This window comes from Zalophus californianus, chromosome 10, assembly GCF_009762305.2.
Source record: "Zalophus californianus isolate mZalCal1 chromosome 10, mZalCal1.pri.v2, whole genome shotgun sequence".
In the NCBI taxonomy this organism is placed as follows: Eukaryota; Metazoa; Chordata; class Mammalia; order Carnivora; family Otariidae; genus Zalophus; species Zalophus californianus.
Genome location: NC_045604.1, coordinates 107,334,681 through 107,353,625, shown reverse-complemented (window position 1 = coordinate 107,353,625; position 18,945 = coordinate 107,334,681). Strand labels below are relative to the sequence as shown.

Genomic DNA, 18,945 nt, shown 5'->3' with positions numbered 1-18,945 from the left:
TCCACCAACCTTTCTGGATGCCCCCTGAGCATATAGTGCTTTGTGGGGGACTAGGCTCCTAATGTTGATGAGTACACAGACGGCGCCCTTGAGAAGCTCTCTATCTAAGGCTAATAGGTGTCCAGGGCTGGAGGGTAGAAAGGGTCATCATAGAACTGGGGCTGGGGGGACAGAAGTTTCCCAGAGGATGAAGTGGTTATATGTGTTCAAGGAGATTGGTGAGGGAAGACTCTACCAGAGGGGATTCTGTCGGAGCTGGGTTTGAACGATGAGTAGGATCCTTGTAGGGGGCACAGGGACATTTTTAGGCAGAGGAAACTACATGGGTGAAGATGTGTAGATCTACACGTTCTTGTTTGAAGAGTTTCAAGTATTTAGGGGTGCAGGGAGCCACGCTGACAAGGATGGGTTAGAGATTTAAGGATAGTGACTTTAATGAGTTTCGCTAACCTTTGAGATTACTGATAACACTGAGTTATTTATTGATTTCCCACAGAGTAGGAACTCATTGGAGGTCAAACTGGGAGTATGCAGGATGCCTTGCCAGCACGCATGACTGGGGGGGCACCTGCGGGTGGAGCTCGGGGGGGCCCTGCTACTGGCTGTAGCTCTAGCCCCGCCCCTTTTTCGGTAGAGACATTCCAGCGTCACTGAATCACCACTGGTGGGAACGGAAGCTCCGCACACACAGGCCAGCAAAGACTAGCAACCCTGCTGAACGAAAGGAAAGAGAATTCATAGAGGAAAAGTGGCCATGGACCTGATCCCAAGCTTTTCCATGGAAACCTGGCTTCTCCTGGCTACCGGCCTCGTGTTCCTCTATCTGTGAGTAACTGTCCAGGCTCATTGCCTCTGGAACCCTGGACTTGGGTTGCTAATCAGCATCTACCCCGTTTTCCTCGCCTGTTTTGAGGATCAGAAAAGTTAACAAAGGGGAAGCTGCTCAAGTGTTGGGTGCTTCAAACATGCTAAGAATACATAAAGCGTTATTACTGACCTCATCAGATCTGCTGATCTGCTGAAGCCCCCACACCCCAACTCCAATTTCTGTAGCTAGGAGCTAGAGTGACATTATTTGCTCCTAGGGATGATCTTCTGATTGACTACCAGTTGGGACCTGGACTAACCCAGCAGAATTCAGCAGAGGCAGAGTAAAATCAACAGGCCCCGGTGCTCTGGGGTCCTCACCGCCTTCCAAGCTGTGGGGGATTCTGGAGGCAGAGGGAGTGCCTTGGGTCTTTGTCTCATTATCTTCACCTTCTCCTCTCGGTCCACTGCAAGAGATGTGTAGAAGGACTGCGCCTGTGTCACTCAGGTGGCTCCTACTCCCCTCTCTCCACCACCAGGCATCATGGACGCAGGGCACCTGGTGCACCCAGACTTCCAGGGGGGCTGCAGATGCCTCGCATTCCTCTCCTGACTGGCCTCTTCCCTCTTTTCTGCCCTTCTCCTGGCCATTACCACCCTGCCCCCCATAATATACAGAACACTTTACCCCTAAATGAGCATCTTTAGAGCTGAGGAGACTTGGCAGATTTCTTAAAATTGTATTCATGTCACCTTTCCTTTCCAGTCTCTAGGAAGGTTAGCATCAGTACAGACATTTTTTTTAAGTTTTTTTTTTTTAAGATTTTGTTTATTTATTTGACACAGAGAGACACAGCGAGAGAGAGAGAACACAAGCAGGGGGAGTGGGAGGGGGAGAAGCAGGCTTTTCGTGCAGCAGGGAGTCTGATGCGGGGCTCGATCCCAGGACCCTGGGATCATGACCTGAGCCAAAGGCAGACGCCTAACGACCGAGCCACCCAGGCGCCCCAGTATGGAGATTTCTTTACCCATGATATGAAATCTTCCAGCAGCCACAAAGACAGTGCCCTGAAAGCCAATTTGGATTTTAAATGTGTTTTTGCCTGTATGTTACAGTACAATAGGAAGACTCAACCTGTCTAGCAGAGGAATTCTTGTCAGTGGTGGGATTTCTGGTATCACGGAACAGGTTGGGAAAGACTTAGTTTCACAATGTGGGTAGGGAAGGACCCTCCATGTCACATTTAACCTCTGTTTCAATTTCACTTTCTTGAAGTGTAGGAAATCATGAGGACAGGAGCATAAACATGGAGACCTCATTTTCATTTTCTGAGAAAAAGGTTAGGAATGCCAAGTATCGTGCAACACGTTTTCTGTGTGATGACATTTAAGATGAATTGATATGGTTTAATTTCATTCTATTTAATAATAGGTCTTCTACTGAGATAAAACTATTGCCAGCATGTTCTTTCTGAACGATACAACAGGGCTGTTGGTTCAGCTTTTGTGACTATAAAGGTACATAGATGACCTCAGCCTTCTAGAGTGATGTTGGCAATGTGAATTTGGTGTACCCATACACACTTTTATGTCACAGATTGTCTATTTTTTCAATACATGGGCCCCGCAGATTATTTTAACCTCTCAGCACAGGTGAGTAGTGGGACTGTGAGCCAGTACTGATGTGAGAGGCATCCAGGTAGGACTTGGGGATGGAGTGGGAGAATAGTCCTCCCTCAGAGCAGACCTCTGAGAGCTACTCCTTGATCCTTTTCCTACAGAAGGTTGTCATGGACTGCAGGGTTAGCATCTCATCTGCTAGAAGCCAGGGGACAGGGCCACCCTATAAGCCACACCGTGTGTAGTCTGTCTTGCAGTGGGGCTGTCACTGGATATTGTCACCACCAGGCAAACAACCCTGTAGACTTAGAAAACACTGGTGTAGCCAGGTGTCATTACGTGTAGACAGTGCCTTCTGTATGCCAGTGCAATGTAAAGGCAAGAAAAATGAGTGGCTTTATTTTAACCCCTTCATTTGTACCAAGTGCAACATGACTCTACCAAGAGGAGGGAAGCTGGAAAGAATCAGAAAAATTCACCCAGCCCACCCTCTGCCTTCTTATGGAGCCATGTGAGTTTAGACACTAGACCAGATCTTTCCTTGGGTCACATCACTCAGTTGCTTGGCCTCACTTGGGAGTTCACGGAGCATGTCGAATGTTCAGAAACAGGAATTGATATGTTGTGCTGGTGATAGCAAGGATAGAATGGAGGTGGGACTAGGCCACCCCCGCTTCTGGCAGTAGGTACTCCTGCGTCCACTCTTCTGGAAAAAGGATCCAAACACCCAGCTGGGCCAGGCTGAGGTACCTCTGCTGGTCCCTCAAACCCAGGTCCTTTTATGCAACTTTGGGGGATTATTTGATTACATAATATACAATTTGCTGGATTTGTACAGAATATCTGGAACCTGTACTATCTTAAAGGCTCACCTCCAGAGAAGAGGAGATAAGGTGTTAATCCCAATCTTGGAATATTTTATCATCACTCATTTTATGTTGCATAACATGTATTCTGCTGTTGACTGGAGGTATCTGGACTTTGGAAGGCCCCCTATCAGTTAGCTGAAAACACCTGCAGGGTTTGTTGAGCCGTTTCTACCTAGCATCCGTTCCCGCCATACTTTCCTAAATTGCCTCTATGGGGTTAGCCTTGTAGGCCTAGCAAGTTCATGGGTAAAATGGTTTCTGGCAGCTTCCTCCTTCAGCCTGTCTTCTTCCTCCACTCTGCGATCTGTCAGCAACACCTAAGTGGAAGGCTTGCAAGGATCCAGAACCCCAGTTGTGGGATTCCGCACATGACCCATGAAAGATGATTGTAGACAAGCCTGCCATAGGGAGCACCATCTGTAATGGATTTCTGAGACAGTTGTTGCACAGAGTTGGTAAACTAACTGCTTTGTGAGTGACCATCTTGAAAAAAAAAAAAAAGAGTGTACCTGGCAGTGTGCTGAGCAGGTGAGTATCACAGGTTGAGGGACCAGATGCCATGAGGGGAAGAATGGTCTGGAAATGGATTGTTTCCTTACGGATTCTTTTATATGGTATCGTTTAGGGCACATATGGGTCAGCCCCCCTTCTCTGCAGCTCAGGAGAACCAGAGTACCTGACAACAGAGACTTGGGTGGAGCTGAAAGCATCTCACTTTTCAGTGAGGCCAGTGGAGCCTTGGACACAGTTTTCATTGTACAGAAATGAGAACACTGTTGTTGCTCAAGGTGTCTCAACGAACATAGATTTCAGAAGGACCAGATCTCACACAGAGATAGGTCCTACAAGGAAGGAAAACCACAAAAGTCTCTGAGCAAACTGCAGCACACGTTCATGGTAGGCTCTCACAAACCCTCTATTATTGAGTGGATATACTTAAGCAAAATCTCATCATTGGAGCAGAAATTTTTTCTCTTTCTCCCTAGAGAAAGTTACGGAAGAGTCATTTACTAAATGGCATGAGTGGATTTCCTGGAAGAGATCAGCATGACCCTTTTAGGAGCACTCGTGTGGAAACACTTATCAAGTCGTCACTTTAGGATTGGGACCGTGAAGATTTCGGCTGCCCTTAGCTAATCATCATTACGTTTTGTGGGTCTCACAGTGGAGGTGGGGAAGGAGATGATGAAGGAATGTAATTATTGTCGTTGGAATTGCTCTTATTATTTCTGGCCTACATGTTACCTCCCTCCCTTCCCTGTCCCAGTTCTGTGTCAGTGACTGCCAGCCTCAGCACTTATTCCACCATCCCTGTGACCTGGCTTTCTCTTTCACTTTATAGATATGGGACCTCCACACATGGACTTTTTAAGAAGCTGGGAATTCCTGGGCCAACACCTTGGCCTTTTGTGGGAACTGCTCTGGCCTACCGTAAGGTGAGTGTTGCCTGAGCTCCCTCTTTCGCTTCTTATGATTGTCAATCCCAGCTTCGTTTCATTGTAGATATGCTCATCCTCAGGAAGAAGTACTTAGGAAGCTCAGACTTCCCAGAAGTGGTGTCACAGGCCCCACCCAGCACATGGCCAGTTCTACCCCGGGGCTCTAGTGTCTGCTGTCAGGAGCCTCAGGGTTTGCCTCAGTGGGCAGCCCCAGCTCTCTGGCTGCTTCAACCCAGGACTCGATGTTCTAGCTTGTGAGCATCGAGAAGAGGCTTTTGTTTCTGGCAGGTGCAGATTCACAGGAAGGCACCATTGTATTTGGTATTAGGAGAAGAGCATCAAGGGGGTCCACGCTAGTGGTCCATTAAGCTGTGTATGCTAGAGTCAGACTTTTCTGTTCATAGTACAAGCTCTGGGTAGCCTTTTGTTTTGCTGGATAGCTCTGGAACTTCAGTTTATTGGGCATTCCAAATTCACCTTTAGGGAATTTGCACATACTTGAATTCTCTCAAAAATTGCCAGCCCCCTGCCTTTATTTCCAAGCTCTAACTCACCCTTTGCTAATGGTGACATCTCTTGGGTTTTGAGAGGTTGACCCAGAGCTCTCTGCTTTACTTCCCTACCTTCATTGTAGGCACCTTCTGGGTGAGTTGAGCAGGGAGGGAGTTTTGCTGAGGGGAGATGGTGCTTTCTATTGACTTCAGGTTTTCATCTTTGATCAAGTTGTGTTTATATGTATATTGTTCTTCACATAAGGTACAACTGCCCATGCAAAATCACTAGAAAAGAGATGCTTTGACAAACATTATTAAGAAGTTAATGTGCTGAGTGGAATGTATTAGCAGACACACAGACTGATGTGTGGCTCATCCAGCTCTGGTGGCTTGTCTGAGGCCCCCCTGGGCCAGAAGGTTAGGAGCTCACATCAGAAGACCAGCAGGCAGAGTCTCACGTGCAGGCTGCTCTCTGCTGTGGAGTCCCTTTCCCCCAGACCTGAGGCTTGTTTCTCAGATCCCACTTCTCCCTGTTGAGACTCTCGGTGCCCAGTTACCACCTGAGAACTTCCCGGACTTTTTCTCTCCAGAAAAGCAATAATTTCCTTTCCTCTTTTCCCAGATCAACTCCTTAGTACCGGCACCCCAAGATCCACATTTCTGGGACCCTGTTCTGCACCGTTAGTACATCAAAGTCACAGCTAAAACTTAGGGACAGGAAGTTTTGTTGTTCTTTTCTTAAGTGAAAACTCATATCAAGTATTTTAATTTGTTCTGCCCTTTGTGGAGTGGTGGCATGGTCCCTTCTTCCTGTGTTTGCTGGATGACTGGAAGGCGAGTCCACCTTGTCATTCCTTCACTCATCTCTCACTTACTCACTCAACAAACATGTCTTAGACTTCTGTAAATCTGCTAGACTAAAAGAGGTCACTGGTGTCTTAATTTCCTAAATCCCCTGGAATTCTAGTAGGCCTCCTGAGATCAATGAACAGGATGCTGACTGGGGGTTCAGAGGGCGCAGGCCACACTGACTTTCCCTTAGCTCCAGTTTTCCCAAGGGCCCTGAGGTAATAATTCAGAGGACTCTGAGATTTAGAGACAACACAGGCACAAGCCAAACAGGCCAGAATTTCAGAGGTTCTGTAGTCCTCACAGACAGGGTAAGTTGTTCAGTATCTGCAATACTTGGAGAGGATTCAAGAGGGACTTGAATTTCTCCATTTCAATATCCTCTTGTTTTCTCTCCTTTCCAGTAAGACACCTGTGCATAAGAGCTTCCCTCTGAGTGCCAGTGAGATAGTAAGCTGCATTTCATGTGATCTGAGTCCTTCTCGTCCCTGTAGGAGATGGGGCTCAGGAGATTTAGATTAGTAATATGTTTTGTTTCTTCTTGCAGGGTTTTTCTGGTTTTGATGAGAAATGTTTTAGAACGTATGGAAGATTTTGGGGGTGAGTGTTCTGGAAACTTCCACTGGATAGACTTATTATGATGAAGCCCCTGTGGTGTGAACAGTCTCAGCCAAGAGCCCCTTGGGATGAAGCCTGCTGTAGTAAAGCTTCTGGAACCTCTGCCTCCTGGGATCACATGTGTCACCAGGTGTGCAGGTCTAAGTGTGAATCAGGCCTGGAGAGGTATAGTGTGGTGCTGGGCTGCTCACAGCAGGGAGCAGGTACCTCTCCATACCTCTTTCTTTTCTCGGGTCATGTCTTCAGAAACCATCGTCTCTGAATGGCATTGGCCATAAACAACATGATGGCATAGAAAGAACCCAGATGTCTGGATCACCACTGGTTCAGCTCCACTGCCCCTTCCCACATTCAGTACTGCTCAGCTGTGGATGGAGCCAGTCTTACATGGTGGGCCCCAGTTCTGTCCTTAGTACATGGTTCTCATGCTTGGCTGTGGGTAAGAATCACCTGGGAGAGCTTGTTCAAAATGCAGATTCTTGGTTTCCATCCCCCGGAATGCTGAATGTGGAGCATATGGGGTGGGTCCCAAGAATCTGAATTTAACTGGTAGTGGAAGCAATATTAGGGCTGTGTGAGATCATGAATATAAAGGGTTAGTGCAGAGGATTATAGGGGAGGGGAGGGCAAACTGAATGGGAAGAAATCAGAGATGGAGCCCAACCATGAGACTCTTGACTCCGGGAAACAAACTGAGGGTTGTGGAAAGGGAGGTGGGTGGGGGGATGGGGTAACTGGATGATGGGCATTAAGGAGGGCACGTGATGTGATGAGTACTGGGTTTATATGCAACTAATGAATCATTGAACACTACATCAAAAACTAACGATGTACTATATGTTGGCTAATTGAATTTAAAGAAAAAAAAGCTAAGGTAAAAGACATCCTTAAGAAAAGGGTTACCCTAAAGCACTGTCCCTTGTCTACCCACATGTTTTTGAAGAAACATGATGGGACAAGGGGAATCCTCCAATAAATACAATCAGGCTGCTGGGAGAGCAGACAGACCTAAGTGCTACCTCAGTAATTTCTATCACCGCTTCAACACTGAGTATACTTGACCCCCACTAAAACCTTCTGAGTTTTAGAATACTTTTTGGAGATGGGTAGTATTTAGTGTAGTGGTCCCATCCATTTTTTGATGTGATCATTAAACCATTTGAATTTCCCCTATGACATCAAAGGAAGAATAAGGTCATTAGCCATCAGGGAATTCAAATCAAAACCACACTGAGATACCACCTCACACCAGTTAGAATGGCAAAGATGGACAAGGCAAGAAACAACAAACTTTGGAGAGGTTGTGGAGAAAGGGAAACCCTCTCACACTGTTGGTTGGGATGTAAGTTGGTACAGCCACTTTGGAAAACAGTGTGGAGGTTCCTCCAAAAATTAAAAATAGAGCTACCCTATGACCCGGCAATTGCACTACTGGGTATTTACCCCAAAGACACAGATGTAGTGGAAAGAAGGGCCATATGCACCCCCATGTTCATAGCAGCAATGTCCACAAAAGCCAAAGTGTGGAAAGAGCCGAGATGCCCTTCAACAGATGAATGGATAAAGAAGATGTGGGCCTTATATACAATGGAATATTACTCAGCCATCAGAAAGGATGAATACCCAACTTTTGCATCAACATGGATGGGACTGAGGAGATTATGCTAAGTGAAATAAGTCAAGCAGAGAAAGTCACTTATCATATGGTTTCACTTATTTGTGGAACGTAAGGAACAGCATGGAGGACATTAGGAGAAAGAAGGGAAAAATGAAAGGGGGAAATCGGAGGGAGAGATGAACCATGAAAGACTATGGACTCCAGGAAACAAACTGAGGGTTTTAGAGGGGAGGGGGTGGGGGGATGGGTTAGCCGGGTGACGGGTATTTAGGAGGGCACATATTGCATGGAGCACTGGGTGTTGTACGCAAACAGTGAATCATGGAGCACTACATCAAAACCTAATGATGTACTATATGGTGACTAACATAACATAATAAAAAAAAGAAAAAAAAGAAAGAATAGGGGACTTGTGGAAAATCTTTCATTTTTTCCTAGTAAATGCAAATGATGTATAGTGGAAACAAAATAAATTTTATTTATTTATGGTCTAATTAAGCTTAAAGTAAACCTCTTGCTGGGGACAGATTCCCATTAAAGGCCACAGGGGCAGTCAAGTCAGGCTGGAGAGGGATGGATCACATATAAAGAGTCAGCTTTGTGTGAGACATGTGCAAAAGTGGGCTTGCCACGTTGCTTAGGGATGTCACATGAAGCCCAAGGAGCTCACACCTGGGACCCACATAAAGAATAAATATAAGTAATAAAAAGGAAATACCTCTAGAATGAGTTATATGTATTTTTCTGTCTTTCTTTTTTTCTCTTTTCTTTTGTTTCAAAATTTTCTGACTTAATGCTATCAAGGACCTCTCTCGATATTAAAAATAATATTTCCTTTCACATGTAACTGGGAAGCAATTTTATTAAATAAAGAAATAATTCATAATTTTGCCATCACTTTTTGAGTATTCCAAGTCTTTTCATTTGCAGACACATGTTACATATATGTGATCAGTGTATGCACAATTTTCATCTAATATTCTCTCCTATGCCTTTCATGTGTTTGATATATCTTCAAAATTATAATTTTTAGTGACTGGGTAGACAGACTCTCCATTATTTTTTTTGTTCCTAGATAATTTACTTGCCTTCAGTTATTTACCACCCTAACTTCTTTTTTGTTAATATAGATAAATTATTTGAACTGTTTGCCCTACTTCTAAAATATTTGAAGCATTTTAAACATACAAAAAATTACGGAGAATGGTCCAAGAAATACCCATGTACACACCTAGACTTAAGAGATGTTCTAATGTTTTTTCTAACCATGATCTCAGAGAATAGATTAGGTACCATCCGGATAAAAGTCTAGACTTCCAGGCGTGGCTGCAACTGCAGAAACTGTCATGTTAAGTGTAATCAGGTCTCTTTTCCCCACACAGGTTTTATGATGGGCGACAGCCTGTGTTGGCTATCATGGATCCGGACATGATCAAAACGGTACTCGTGAAAGAATGTTACTCTGTCTTCACAAACCGGCGGGTAGGCATGGATTTATTTTACGTTTCCATAGTTACTTATAAAACTTTTATTTGGAAATAAGAATAGATTCACAGGAAGTTGTCACTGAAGGTCCCATGTCATGTAACCTTCAAGCCGTTTCCTCTAAGGCTATATCTTGCTCAACTATAGTACAGTGTCCAAGCCGAGTTTGACATTGGTTCTAGTCACAGAACTTAAACAGATTTGAGCAGTTTTATATGCACTCGTGTGCGTGTGCCTGTGTGTGTGTGTGTGTGTGTGTGTTGTTCCCCGAACATTTATCTTACATGTAGATTTGTGTATCCGCCACCCCAATGACGTTACAAGGTTGTTCCATCACCAAAGAGTCTCCCTCTTACTACTCTTTTATAGGCACAGTGTGTAGCTTGTCTCTTCATTATCTCAGGGTTTTCAGCAGAGCACACAATTTTGGGTTTTTCTTTTTAATTTTGACAAGGCCAGTGTATCCTTTTATCCATTTATGGGTTGTGACTTCGGCATCAAGTTTGAAAAATCTTCACCTAGCCCTAAGGCCCTAGGATTTTCTCCAAGTATTTACTTTTTTTGTTTTACCTTTAACTATATAGTTTTATGTTTTATATTTATAATGTAAATCCTATATGGTTTTATGTTTCGCATTTAAGTCTGTGATCCATTTTGTGTCAATTTTTAGTGTTAATTGTGAGGTGTGAAGTGTAGGTCAAAGATCCTTGTTTTTGGCCTATGGATGTCTAATTGCTCCAGCACCCTTTGTGAAAAGGCTATACTTCCTCCATTGAATTGCTTTTGTAGCAGTATCAAAATTGAGTTGGCTTATATGTGTGATGTCTATTTCTCATTCTCTGTTCCGTTCATTGATCTCTGTATCTCTCCCTCCACCAATGCCAGGCTCTCTTGATTACTGTGGCCATATAGTAAGTCTCAGCATCATGAGCAGTGATTCCTCCCATTTTTTGATGTTGTTGTTGTTGTTGAAATTGTTTTAGGTATTCTAGCTCCTTTGCCTTTCCATACAAATTAAGAATTAGCTTATCTATGTTTATGTAATATTTGCTGGGCTTTTGTAATACATGACTTAAACCTATCCATCAATATGTGGAAAATCTGTATCTTTCCTAAGTCAGGTCTTTCAATCTATGAATGCAATGTGTGTTTATTTAGGTTTTCTTTGATTCTTTTCACCAACATTTAGTTCTCAGCACAGGAAGGCCATATAGGTTTGTTAAATATACATTTAAAGTATTTCACTTTCTTTGTGTGATTATAATTGTTACTGTGTTTTTACTGTGCTTTGACATATTCTTGTTATTATATAGAAACAGGGTTGATTTTTCTGTTGATCTTGTTTCCTACAACCTAGCTTAGCTCGTTTATTAGAATCAGAGGTGTTCTTTTTTATATTCCTTAAGATTTTCTACATTAACAATTATGTCACCTGAACTAGAAATAGGGACACTCTTATTTTTATTTTTCCAATCTTATGTCTCTATTTCTTTGTTTTGTCTTATTCCATTAGCTATGATTTCTAGTAAGATGTTAAATAAGAGTGGTGAGGGTACACATTTAGTCTTGTTCCTGATGTTAAGGGCAAGCATTCAGTCTTTTACCATTTAAATATTTATATATATATATATAAATATCTATTTATAGTGAACACTGTATATATTTAACTGTGATGTTTTGATTTGTGTATACATTGTGAAGTGATTATGACAAATGAATTAACATATCTGTCACCACCCAGAGTTTCTTTGTGTATGTGTGTATTTTTTTTTTTAGATATTTATTTATTTATTTGACAGAGAGAGCAAGAGAGGGAACACAAGCAGGGGGAGTGGGAGAGGGAGAAGCAGGCTCCCTGCTGAGCAGGGAGCCCGATGCAGGGCTTGATTCTAGGACCCTGGGATCATGACCTGAGCCAAACTCAGAGCTTAATGACTGAGCCACCCAGGCAGCCCGATGTGTGTGTGTATTAAAACATGTAAAATCTACTTTTAAATTTCAAATATATAGTACATTATTAATAATTATAATCACCAGATGCACCTGGGTGGCTCAGTCGTTAAGCGTCTGCCTTCAGCTCAGGTCATGATCCCAGGGTCCTGGGATCGAGCCCCGCATCGGGCTCCCTGCTCGGCGGGAAGCCTGCTTCTCCCTCTCCCACTCCCCCTGCTTGTGTTCCCTCTCTCGCTGTGTCTCTCTCTGTCAAATAAATAAATAAAATCTTTAAAAAAATAATTATACTCACCATGCAGTATATTCAGTCTCCAGAACTTTTTCATCTCATTCCCCAAATTTTGTACCATTTGATTTCTATCTGCCATTTGCCTCTAATAACTACCATTCTAGGATTTGTTACTGAGCTTGACTTTATTTTTCTAGATTCCACTTATAATTGAGATCGTGCAAATCCTGTCCTTCTGTGTCTGGTTTAGTCCCTTTAGAGTGTTGTCCATGTTGTCCAGGTTCATCCATGCTTAAAATGGCAAGATTTCCTTCCTTTTTAAGGCTTAGTAATATTCATTTTCTCTATCCTTTCATCTTTCCCTTTACATTTGAAGTAATTATTGATAAGGATTTCCTATTGTCATTTTGTTAGTCCAGGTGTTTCATAAGTCAACTTTTCCTCCTTCTCATCTTTCTTTGTGATTTCATGGGTTGGTTTTTTGTTTTTTGTTTTTCACAGTGATATGCTTTGATTTTTTTTCTCTTTATCTTTTCTGTATCTACTCTATGTTTTTGCTTTGCAGTTACCAGGAGGCTTACATAACATATCTCCTAGATATAGCAGTCTGCTTTAAGCTGATAAGAACTTAACTTTGTTTACATCCAAACTCAATGCTTTTATTCCTTCTCCACCAATTTTATGTTTTTGATGTCACAATTTACATATTTCTATATTGTATATTTAACAAATTATTTTAGCTGTAGTTTTTAAAATTATTTGTGTTTTAAGCTTTCACTAGACTTATAAGTAATTTGTACATCACCAGTTTACAATATCACTGTGTCTGAATGTATACATTTATATTTACCAGTGAGATTTATACTTTCATGTGATTTCATGTTCCTAGTAAGTGCCCTTTTTGTTTTTCAGCTTGAAGGACCCCCTTTAGTATTTCTTGTAAGGCAGGCTTAGTGGTAATGAATTCTGTCTGCTTTTGTTTGTCTGGAAACGTCTTTATTTCCCTCTCATTTCTGAAAGCCTTGTTTTTCTCGGTAAGGTATTCTTAGTTGGTATTTTTTTCAGCACTTCAAATAAATCACTGGGGCACCTGGGTGGCTCGGTGACTGGGCATCTGCCTTCAGCTTGGGTCATGATCCCAGGGTCCTGGGATGAGCCCCACATCGGGCTCCCTGCTCGGCGGGAAGCCTGCTTCTCCCTCTCCCACTCCCCCTGGTTGTGTTTCCTCTCTCACTGTGTCTCTCTCTGCCAAATAAATAAATAAATAAATAAATAAATAAATAAATAAATAAAATCTTTAAAAGAAATAAATCACCCACTGTCTTCTGCCTTTCACCATTTCTGCTGAGGAATCCACTGACAGCCCACGATGTTCCCTTGTATGTGATGAGCTCCTTTTCTCTTGTTGCTTTCAAGATGTTTTTCTTTGGGTTTAATTTTTGAGTTTTATTATAATGTCTCTTGGAGAAGTCTTTTCGGATTCAGTGTTATTGGGGACTTTAAGCTTCATGTCCCAAGATGTCCATACATTTCCCTAGGTTTGAGAAGTTTTCAGCCATTGTTTCTTTCAGTAAACATTCTGTCCACTTCTCTCCTCACCTACTGGGACTCCCATAATATGAATATTGTTTCAGTTGTTGGTGTCCTATAAGTCCTGTAGGTTTTCTTCCCAATTCTTTTCATTTTTGTACCTCACTCTGACTGGATAATTTAAAATAATCAGGAGGGCATGATTGGTTCAGGCAGTTGGGGGCCACAACTTCAGCCACTGCATGATCCTTGGCAGCAAGAGCAGTGGAGGGTTCTTTGTGGCTGCAGTGGCTGTTGGGGTCTTCAGCACCACCACCAGATCCAGTGCCAGGAGGCTGGGGAAGGAGAATGGTGGCAAGAGCTGGTGCTACGCACACACTCATCAGTAGGGGCTGAAAGCAGGCTCATGCCCAAAACAGAGCTAGTGCCAGTGGTGGGGACTGTCCGACTGTGGGCACACAGGGAGCCTTGAGTGTCTGGGCTGTCTGGTGTGCACTCACGTGGCTTCCGGCTAGCCAGTAGTGCATGCACAGCAGTGGGGTTCGTGAGTGGAGTTCAGGCCGGCCATGTGAAGGTGTACAGCTTCAGGGTTTAGCTGTGGTCTCATGTAGCACTGCAGTCCAGTGACAGGAGTCAGTCCTGGCCTCAGGCACCTGAAAGCTGCTGGAGCCTGGGCTGATGTTGTACGTATGCTGAGTTACAGAGGCCAAACTGGCTGGTGGTGTAGATTCTGGGGCTCACAGTGTTGGTGGTGGCACTGGCTGAGGCAACTCCAGTGAGTACAGATGGGACACCAGCAGGACTGAGGCAGCTGGAGTCCTGCAATTGTGAAAACCTTGAGACTATCAGCAGCAAAATCTTAGAGGGTGCACAGTGCTGTACTGGCTGTTGGTTCCTCAGCAGCAAAGGCTGCTAGGGTCTTCTGCAGAGCAGGACACAGAGAAACATGGTCACTCCTGCCACTTGACTGATACTGGTAGTCCTGCCCTTCTTTGTTCCTAGCTGTGTCTAGATGTCAGCCATGCCAGTCTCTGGGAGGTTTGAAACCAGAACAGGTCATTTGTGCCGTGTTCTGAAGGACTAGGGCTAATAGTTGCTCATCCTTCTGCTGTTCCCCAGGAAGGGGAACTGTCTCAGTCACGGAGTGTCCTCTTGGTGCTGAGCAGTGCTGGCCTGGGTCATGGGTAATGCGGACAAAATGAAGTTATTTTCCTTACTTTTTTTTGTGCAGATATTCTCTGGAGTTTTCTCCACTGTGTTGCTGAAGCTTCTTCAATGGACTCCTAAGCTCTTGGGCCTGTTTTTCTTTGTGGATAGCTGTCTAATTGTTCTTTGTGGGGTGACAGAGGCTGGAGTGTCCTGTTCCATCATCTTAGTGACATAATATCAGTCTTTCCTCACTGAGGTGATGTTAACTGTAGGGTATTTAGATGCTCATTATTAAGTGGAGGAACTTTCCTTCTCTTCCTAGTTTGTGAGTTTTTATCATGAAATGGTGTTGGAAGTATCCATTTTATTTTTTATTTTGAGGAGGGCACGTGCTGTGGTGAGCACTGGGTGTTATAGTTAACTAATGAATCACTGAACACTGCATCAAGGACTAATTATGTACTCTACAGTGACTAACTGAACATAATAAAAAAAGTAAAAAGCTATATGGGAAAAAATAAAAATAAAACACACATATGACAAAAAATTTTTTTTAATTTAAATTAAATTTAATTAACATGTTCTGTATTATTAGTGTCACAGGTAGAATTCAGTGATTCATCAGTTACATACAACACCCAGTGCTCATTACTTCATTACTAAATGCCCATCATCCAGTTACCCCATTCCTTTAGCCACCTCCCTGGCAGCAACTTTCAGTTTGTTCCCTACAGTTAAGTGTGTCTTGTGGTTTGCCTCCCTCTCTGTTGTCATCTTATTTTATTTTTCCTTCCCTTCTCCTATGTTCATCTGTTTTGTTTCTTAAATTCCACATAGGAGTGAAATCATATGATAATTGGCTTTCTCTGGTTAACTTATTTCGCTTAGCATGATACCCTCTAGTTCCATCCATGTTGTTGCAAATGGCAAGATATCATTCTTTTTAATGGCTAAGTAATATTCCATTATATATATATATATATACCATGTCTTAGGTTATCTGTTCATCTGTCAATGGACATCTGGGCTCTTTCCATATTTTAGCAATTGTGGACATTGCTGCTATAATCACTGGGGTGTATGTGCCCCTTAAAATCACTATGTTTGTATCCTTCTGATAAAATACCTAGTAGTCCAATTGCTGGGTTGTAGGGTAGCCCTATTTTTAAGTTTTTGAGGAACCTCCATACTGTTTTCCAGAGTGGCTGCACCAGTTTGCATTTCCACCAAGAGTGTATGAGGGTTCCCTTTCTCTGCATCGTGGCCAACATCTGTTTTTCCCTGAGTTGTTAACTTTAGCCACGGAGATATCCATTTTAAAACAAAATATAGTTTTGGAAAATGGAAGAAATATTCAAACTGGTTGGCTTGCTAGGCCAGTCCAAAGATGATATATTGAAGAGAGAATTGTTTCTCTTTTTCCTTATGTCCCTTTGGGGAAAATACAGGGACAAGAGACTTCCATGTTACTGTATCATTTCTTCACAAGAGCAACTAGATTCCTCATCTTTTTAGTGTTAACTACAATTTTTTAAAAAAAATCTCCGTATCAAGACATCCATTTCTCATGCTGTGGATATATGTAAAGGCAGAACTGGTCTGAGGCAACATACAGTTTTCCAGCCTATCTGGCTGCCTTCTACCAATCCAATTCTACTCTGCACAGCTTAGGAGAATGCCCTAGGTGTTAATCCTCTGTATTCCCCTGGAGGAGTAGTTTCCCTGCCAAATTTTCCCATACCACATTTATGTTGAAAAGAGATGGAATATAAAGGCTGGAAAACACATCAGGTGGCTGGATGTGTCCTCAGCCTTGCCAGAGGCTAGGCATTTGGGATAAGTATCTATTAATCACCTACCGTAGGGCCTACTCCTAAGTTGATAATCACTAAATATTTGTTGAATAATTTCTGCCTGTTTAACAAATTTTCCACAACCTTTGAGACCTCCAAAACTTATGTAAGGCAAATTGTGTTTTTCTTTGATTCTAGCCTCTTGGTCCGGTGGGATTTATGAAAAGTGCAATCTCTATATCTGAGGATGAAGAATGGAAGAGAATGCGAACATTGCTGTCTCCAGCCTTCACTAGCGGAAAGCTCAAGGAGGTAAGAAAAGAGTGATCTTCAATGAGAAAGTTAAGGAATGCATCTGGGGGCAGGTAGGAAATAAAATCACAGTCCGTCTCTAAAGGGTAGGCTGCTGATTTTGGGCTTCGTAAAAATGGTCTTTTCATGTCCTACAAGAGACATGATAAGATTTGTTATTACAACTCACTGCTCCATGCTTGTGAAAGCCATGTCATCCTAGGACTTGATTCTCAGATTTAACTTCAGGTGGTGTTGTATTTTGTGTGTAGATGTTCTCCATCATTGGCCAGTACGGAGATGTGCTGGTGAGGAACCTGAGGAAGGAGGCAGAGAAAGGCAAGCCCATCAACTTGAAAGAGTAAGTAGGAGTGCCGCTGCTGGGTTTCTGACCCTGTCACAACACTTTCCAGCTGCTGCCACAGAGCCAAATTCCCACTCTTGAGTTACTCAGTGAACAAGCTGAGGTAGTTGTATGATGTTACAACCCCAATGGGCCAGCCAAGAAGAGGTAACTCACCTAAAAAGGCAGAGCAGCCAGGAGAGAAAGGGTCTTCTTTTGTGTACATGAGGGAGGATTAATTCATCTGCTTAGTTGTCACCTTGGATATTCTGAAGACAGAATACATTATTTGAAAAGAAGACACATAACTGTACCAAATCTTTGAATGTAGAGAGTATGGAATGATGGGAGGGGAAGGCACTTGGTACATACTGGTGTGGGGGGGAGGAACATTAACATGTGGAACTTGGAACAACTTAACCCCCTTCCTGATTTGTTGAGGATATTAGCAAAACACTAAATATTAATTCTTATGACCAACTGTTCTTTCAATCTCAAAAGAGAGAAGGCCCTGCTCATGGGATGGGTAAGGTGACCATTTTTTTTTTTTTTTCCCTACCTGGAATATATTTTAATTATGTAGGATGAACAGATGTACATTGGGACTGTCCTAGGAAACTAGTGGCATATGATCACTTAGCTATGGCATCCCCTAAGTCAATTCTGGTGTAATTTAATATCTTTTTTTACACTAGGAACAGTCTTGTTCTTATATTTTATGGAAATGAGTGAGTCCAAAGGATAATCTCAGATTGACGGAGATGAGACAGAGTGGGTCTTTCAGGAGCCTTAGCAGGGATGTAGAGAAGAAGGGATGGTGTTCTTGGCAGCACAGAACAGGGTGTTGGTGTTTTATCATGTGCTGAAGAGGAATCAGCTCTAAGCATAGATCCTGTGGTGAGAGGAGATCCCAATCAATTTCACCTACTTGGCCCTGAGGAAGGGTTAATTATTCCACCATTTGTCCTTCTCAGACACAGTGCTAATCCACCTTCTACTGCCCATACTCAAAACACGCTACTGTAATATGTCCAGCTCTTGGTCTCTAACCCTCCATGACTGAGCTCCTTGTGCTCAGAGGTGTGTCTAACATGTTGCAGTGTCCCCATGACCCCTAGCGCAAGGCCAGCTGCATCAGTGGCACCTCCTGAGCACCTCGTGAATGAGTGTGATGGCATATAGACTCTTCGGATGATGTAGCAGGTGGTTCTGAAAGTGTGGCTCTTGTCTTGCCTGGTCATTGAAATCTATATGTACTTCCTGTGTCATGTGTTTGATAAGAACAGTAAAAAGGTATCGCTTTTAATTATCTACATCTTTCTTTCTCTACTAAGCATCTTCGGGGCCTACAGCATGGATGTGATTACCAGCACATCGTTTGGAGTGAACATTGATTCCCTCAACAACCCACAGGATCCCTTTGTGGAAAATACTAAGAAGCTCTTAAAATTTGATTTCCTTAATCCATTTCTCTTCTCATTATGTACGTACAGTACTAGCTTTCTCTTTTTCCTTCCTTCCTTCTTCCCTCACTTCTTCCCTTCCTACCTTTCTACAACAATTTTACTGAGATATAACTTCATATAACATATATGTCCCCCTTTTTTAAATTTATTTTTTATTATGTTATGTTAGTCACCATACAGTACATCATTAGTTTTTGAGGTAGTGTTCCATGATTCATTGTTTGTGTATAACACCAGTGCTCCATGCAATACATGCCCTCCTTAATACTCATCATGTGAAATAAGTCAAGCAGAGAAAGTCAATTATCATATGGTTTCACTTATTTGTGGAACATAAAGAATAGCACGGAGGGCATTAGGAGAAGGAAGGGAAAAATGAAGAGGGGGAAATC

The 18,945-nt window shown here is 42.8% G+C and overlaps 1 protein-coding gene across 1 annotated transcript in view; it reads left to right on the top strand.

The window, feature by feature from the left end:
- The first annotated feature begins 663 nt into the window (after nucleotides 1-663).
- LOC118355995 (cytochrome P450 3A12-like) overlaps nucleotides 664-18,945 on the top strand; it is a 32,954-nt gene continuing 14,672 nt past the window's right edge. The window contains exons 1-7 of the mRNA XM_035722051.1: nucleotides 664-825; nucleotides 4,639-4,732; nucleotides 6,626-6,678; nucleotides 9,697-9,796; nucleotides 16,652-16,765; nucleotides 17,017-17,105; nucleotides 18,422-18,570. Of these exons, the coding sequence (XP_035577944.1) occupies nucleotides 755-825; nucleotides 4,639-4,732; nucleotides 6,626-6,678; nucleotides 9,697-9,796; nucleotides 16,652-16,765; nucleotides 17,017-17,105; nucleotides 18,422-18,570 (670 nt within the window). The 5' untranslated portion in view covers nucleotides 664-754. The remainder of the gene's footprint in view (nucleotides 826-4,638; nucleotides 4,733-6,625; nucleotides 6,679-9,696; nucleotides 9,797-16,651; nucleotides 16,766-17,016; nucleotides 17,106-18,421; nucleotides 18,571-18,945) is intronic.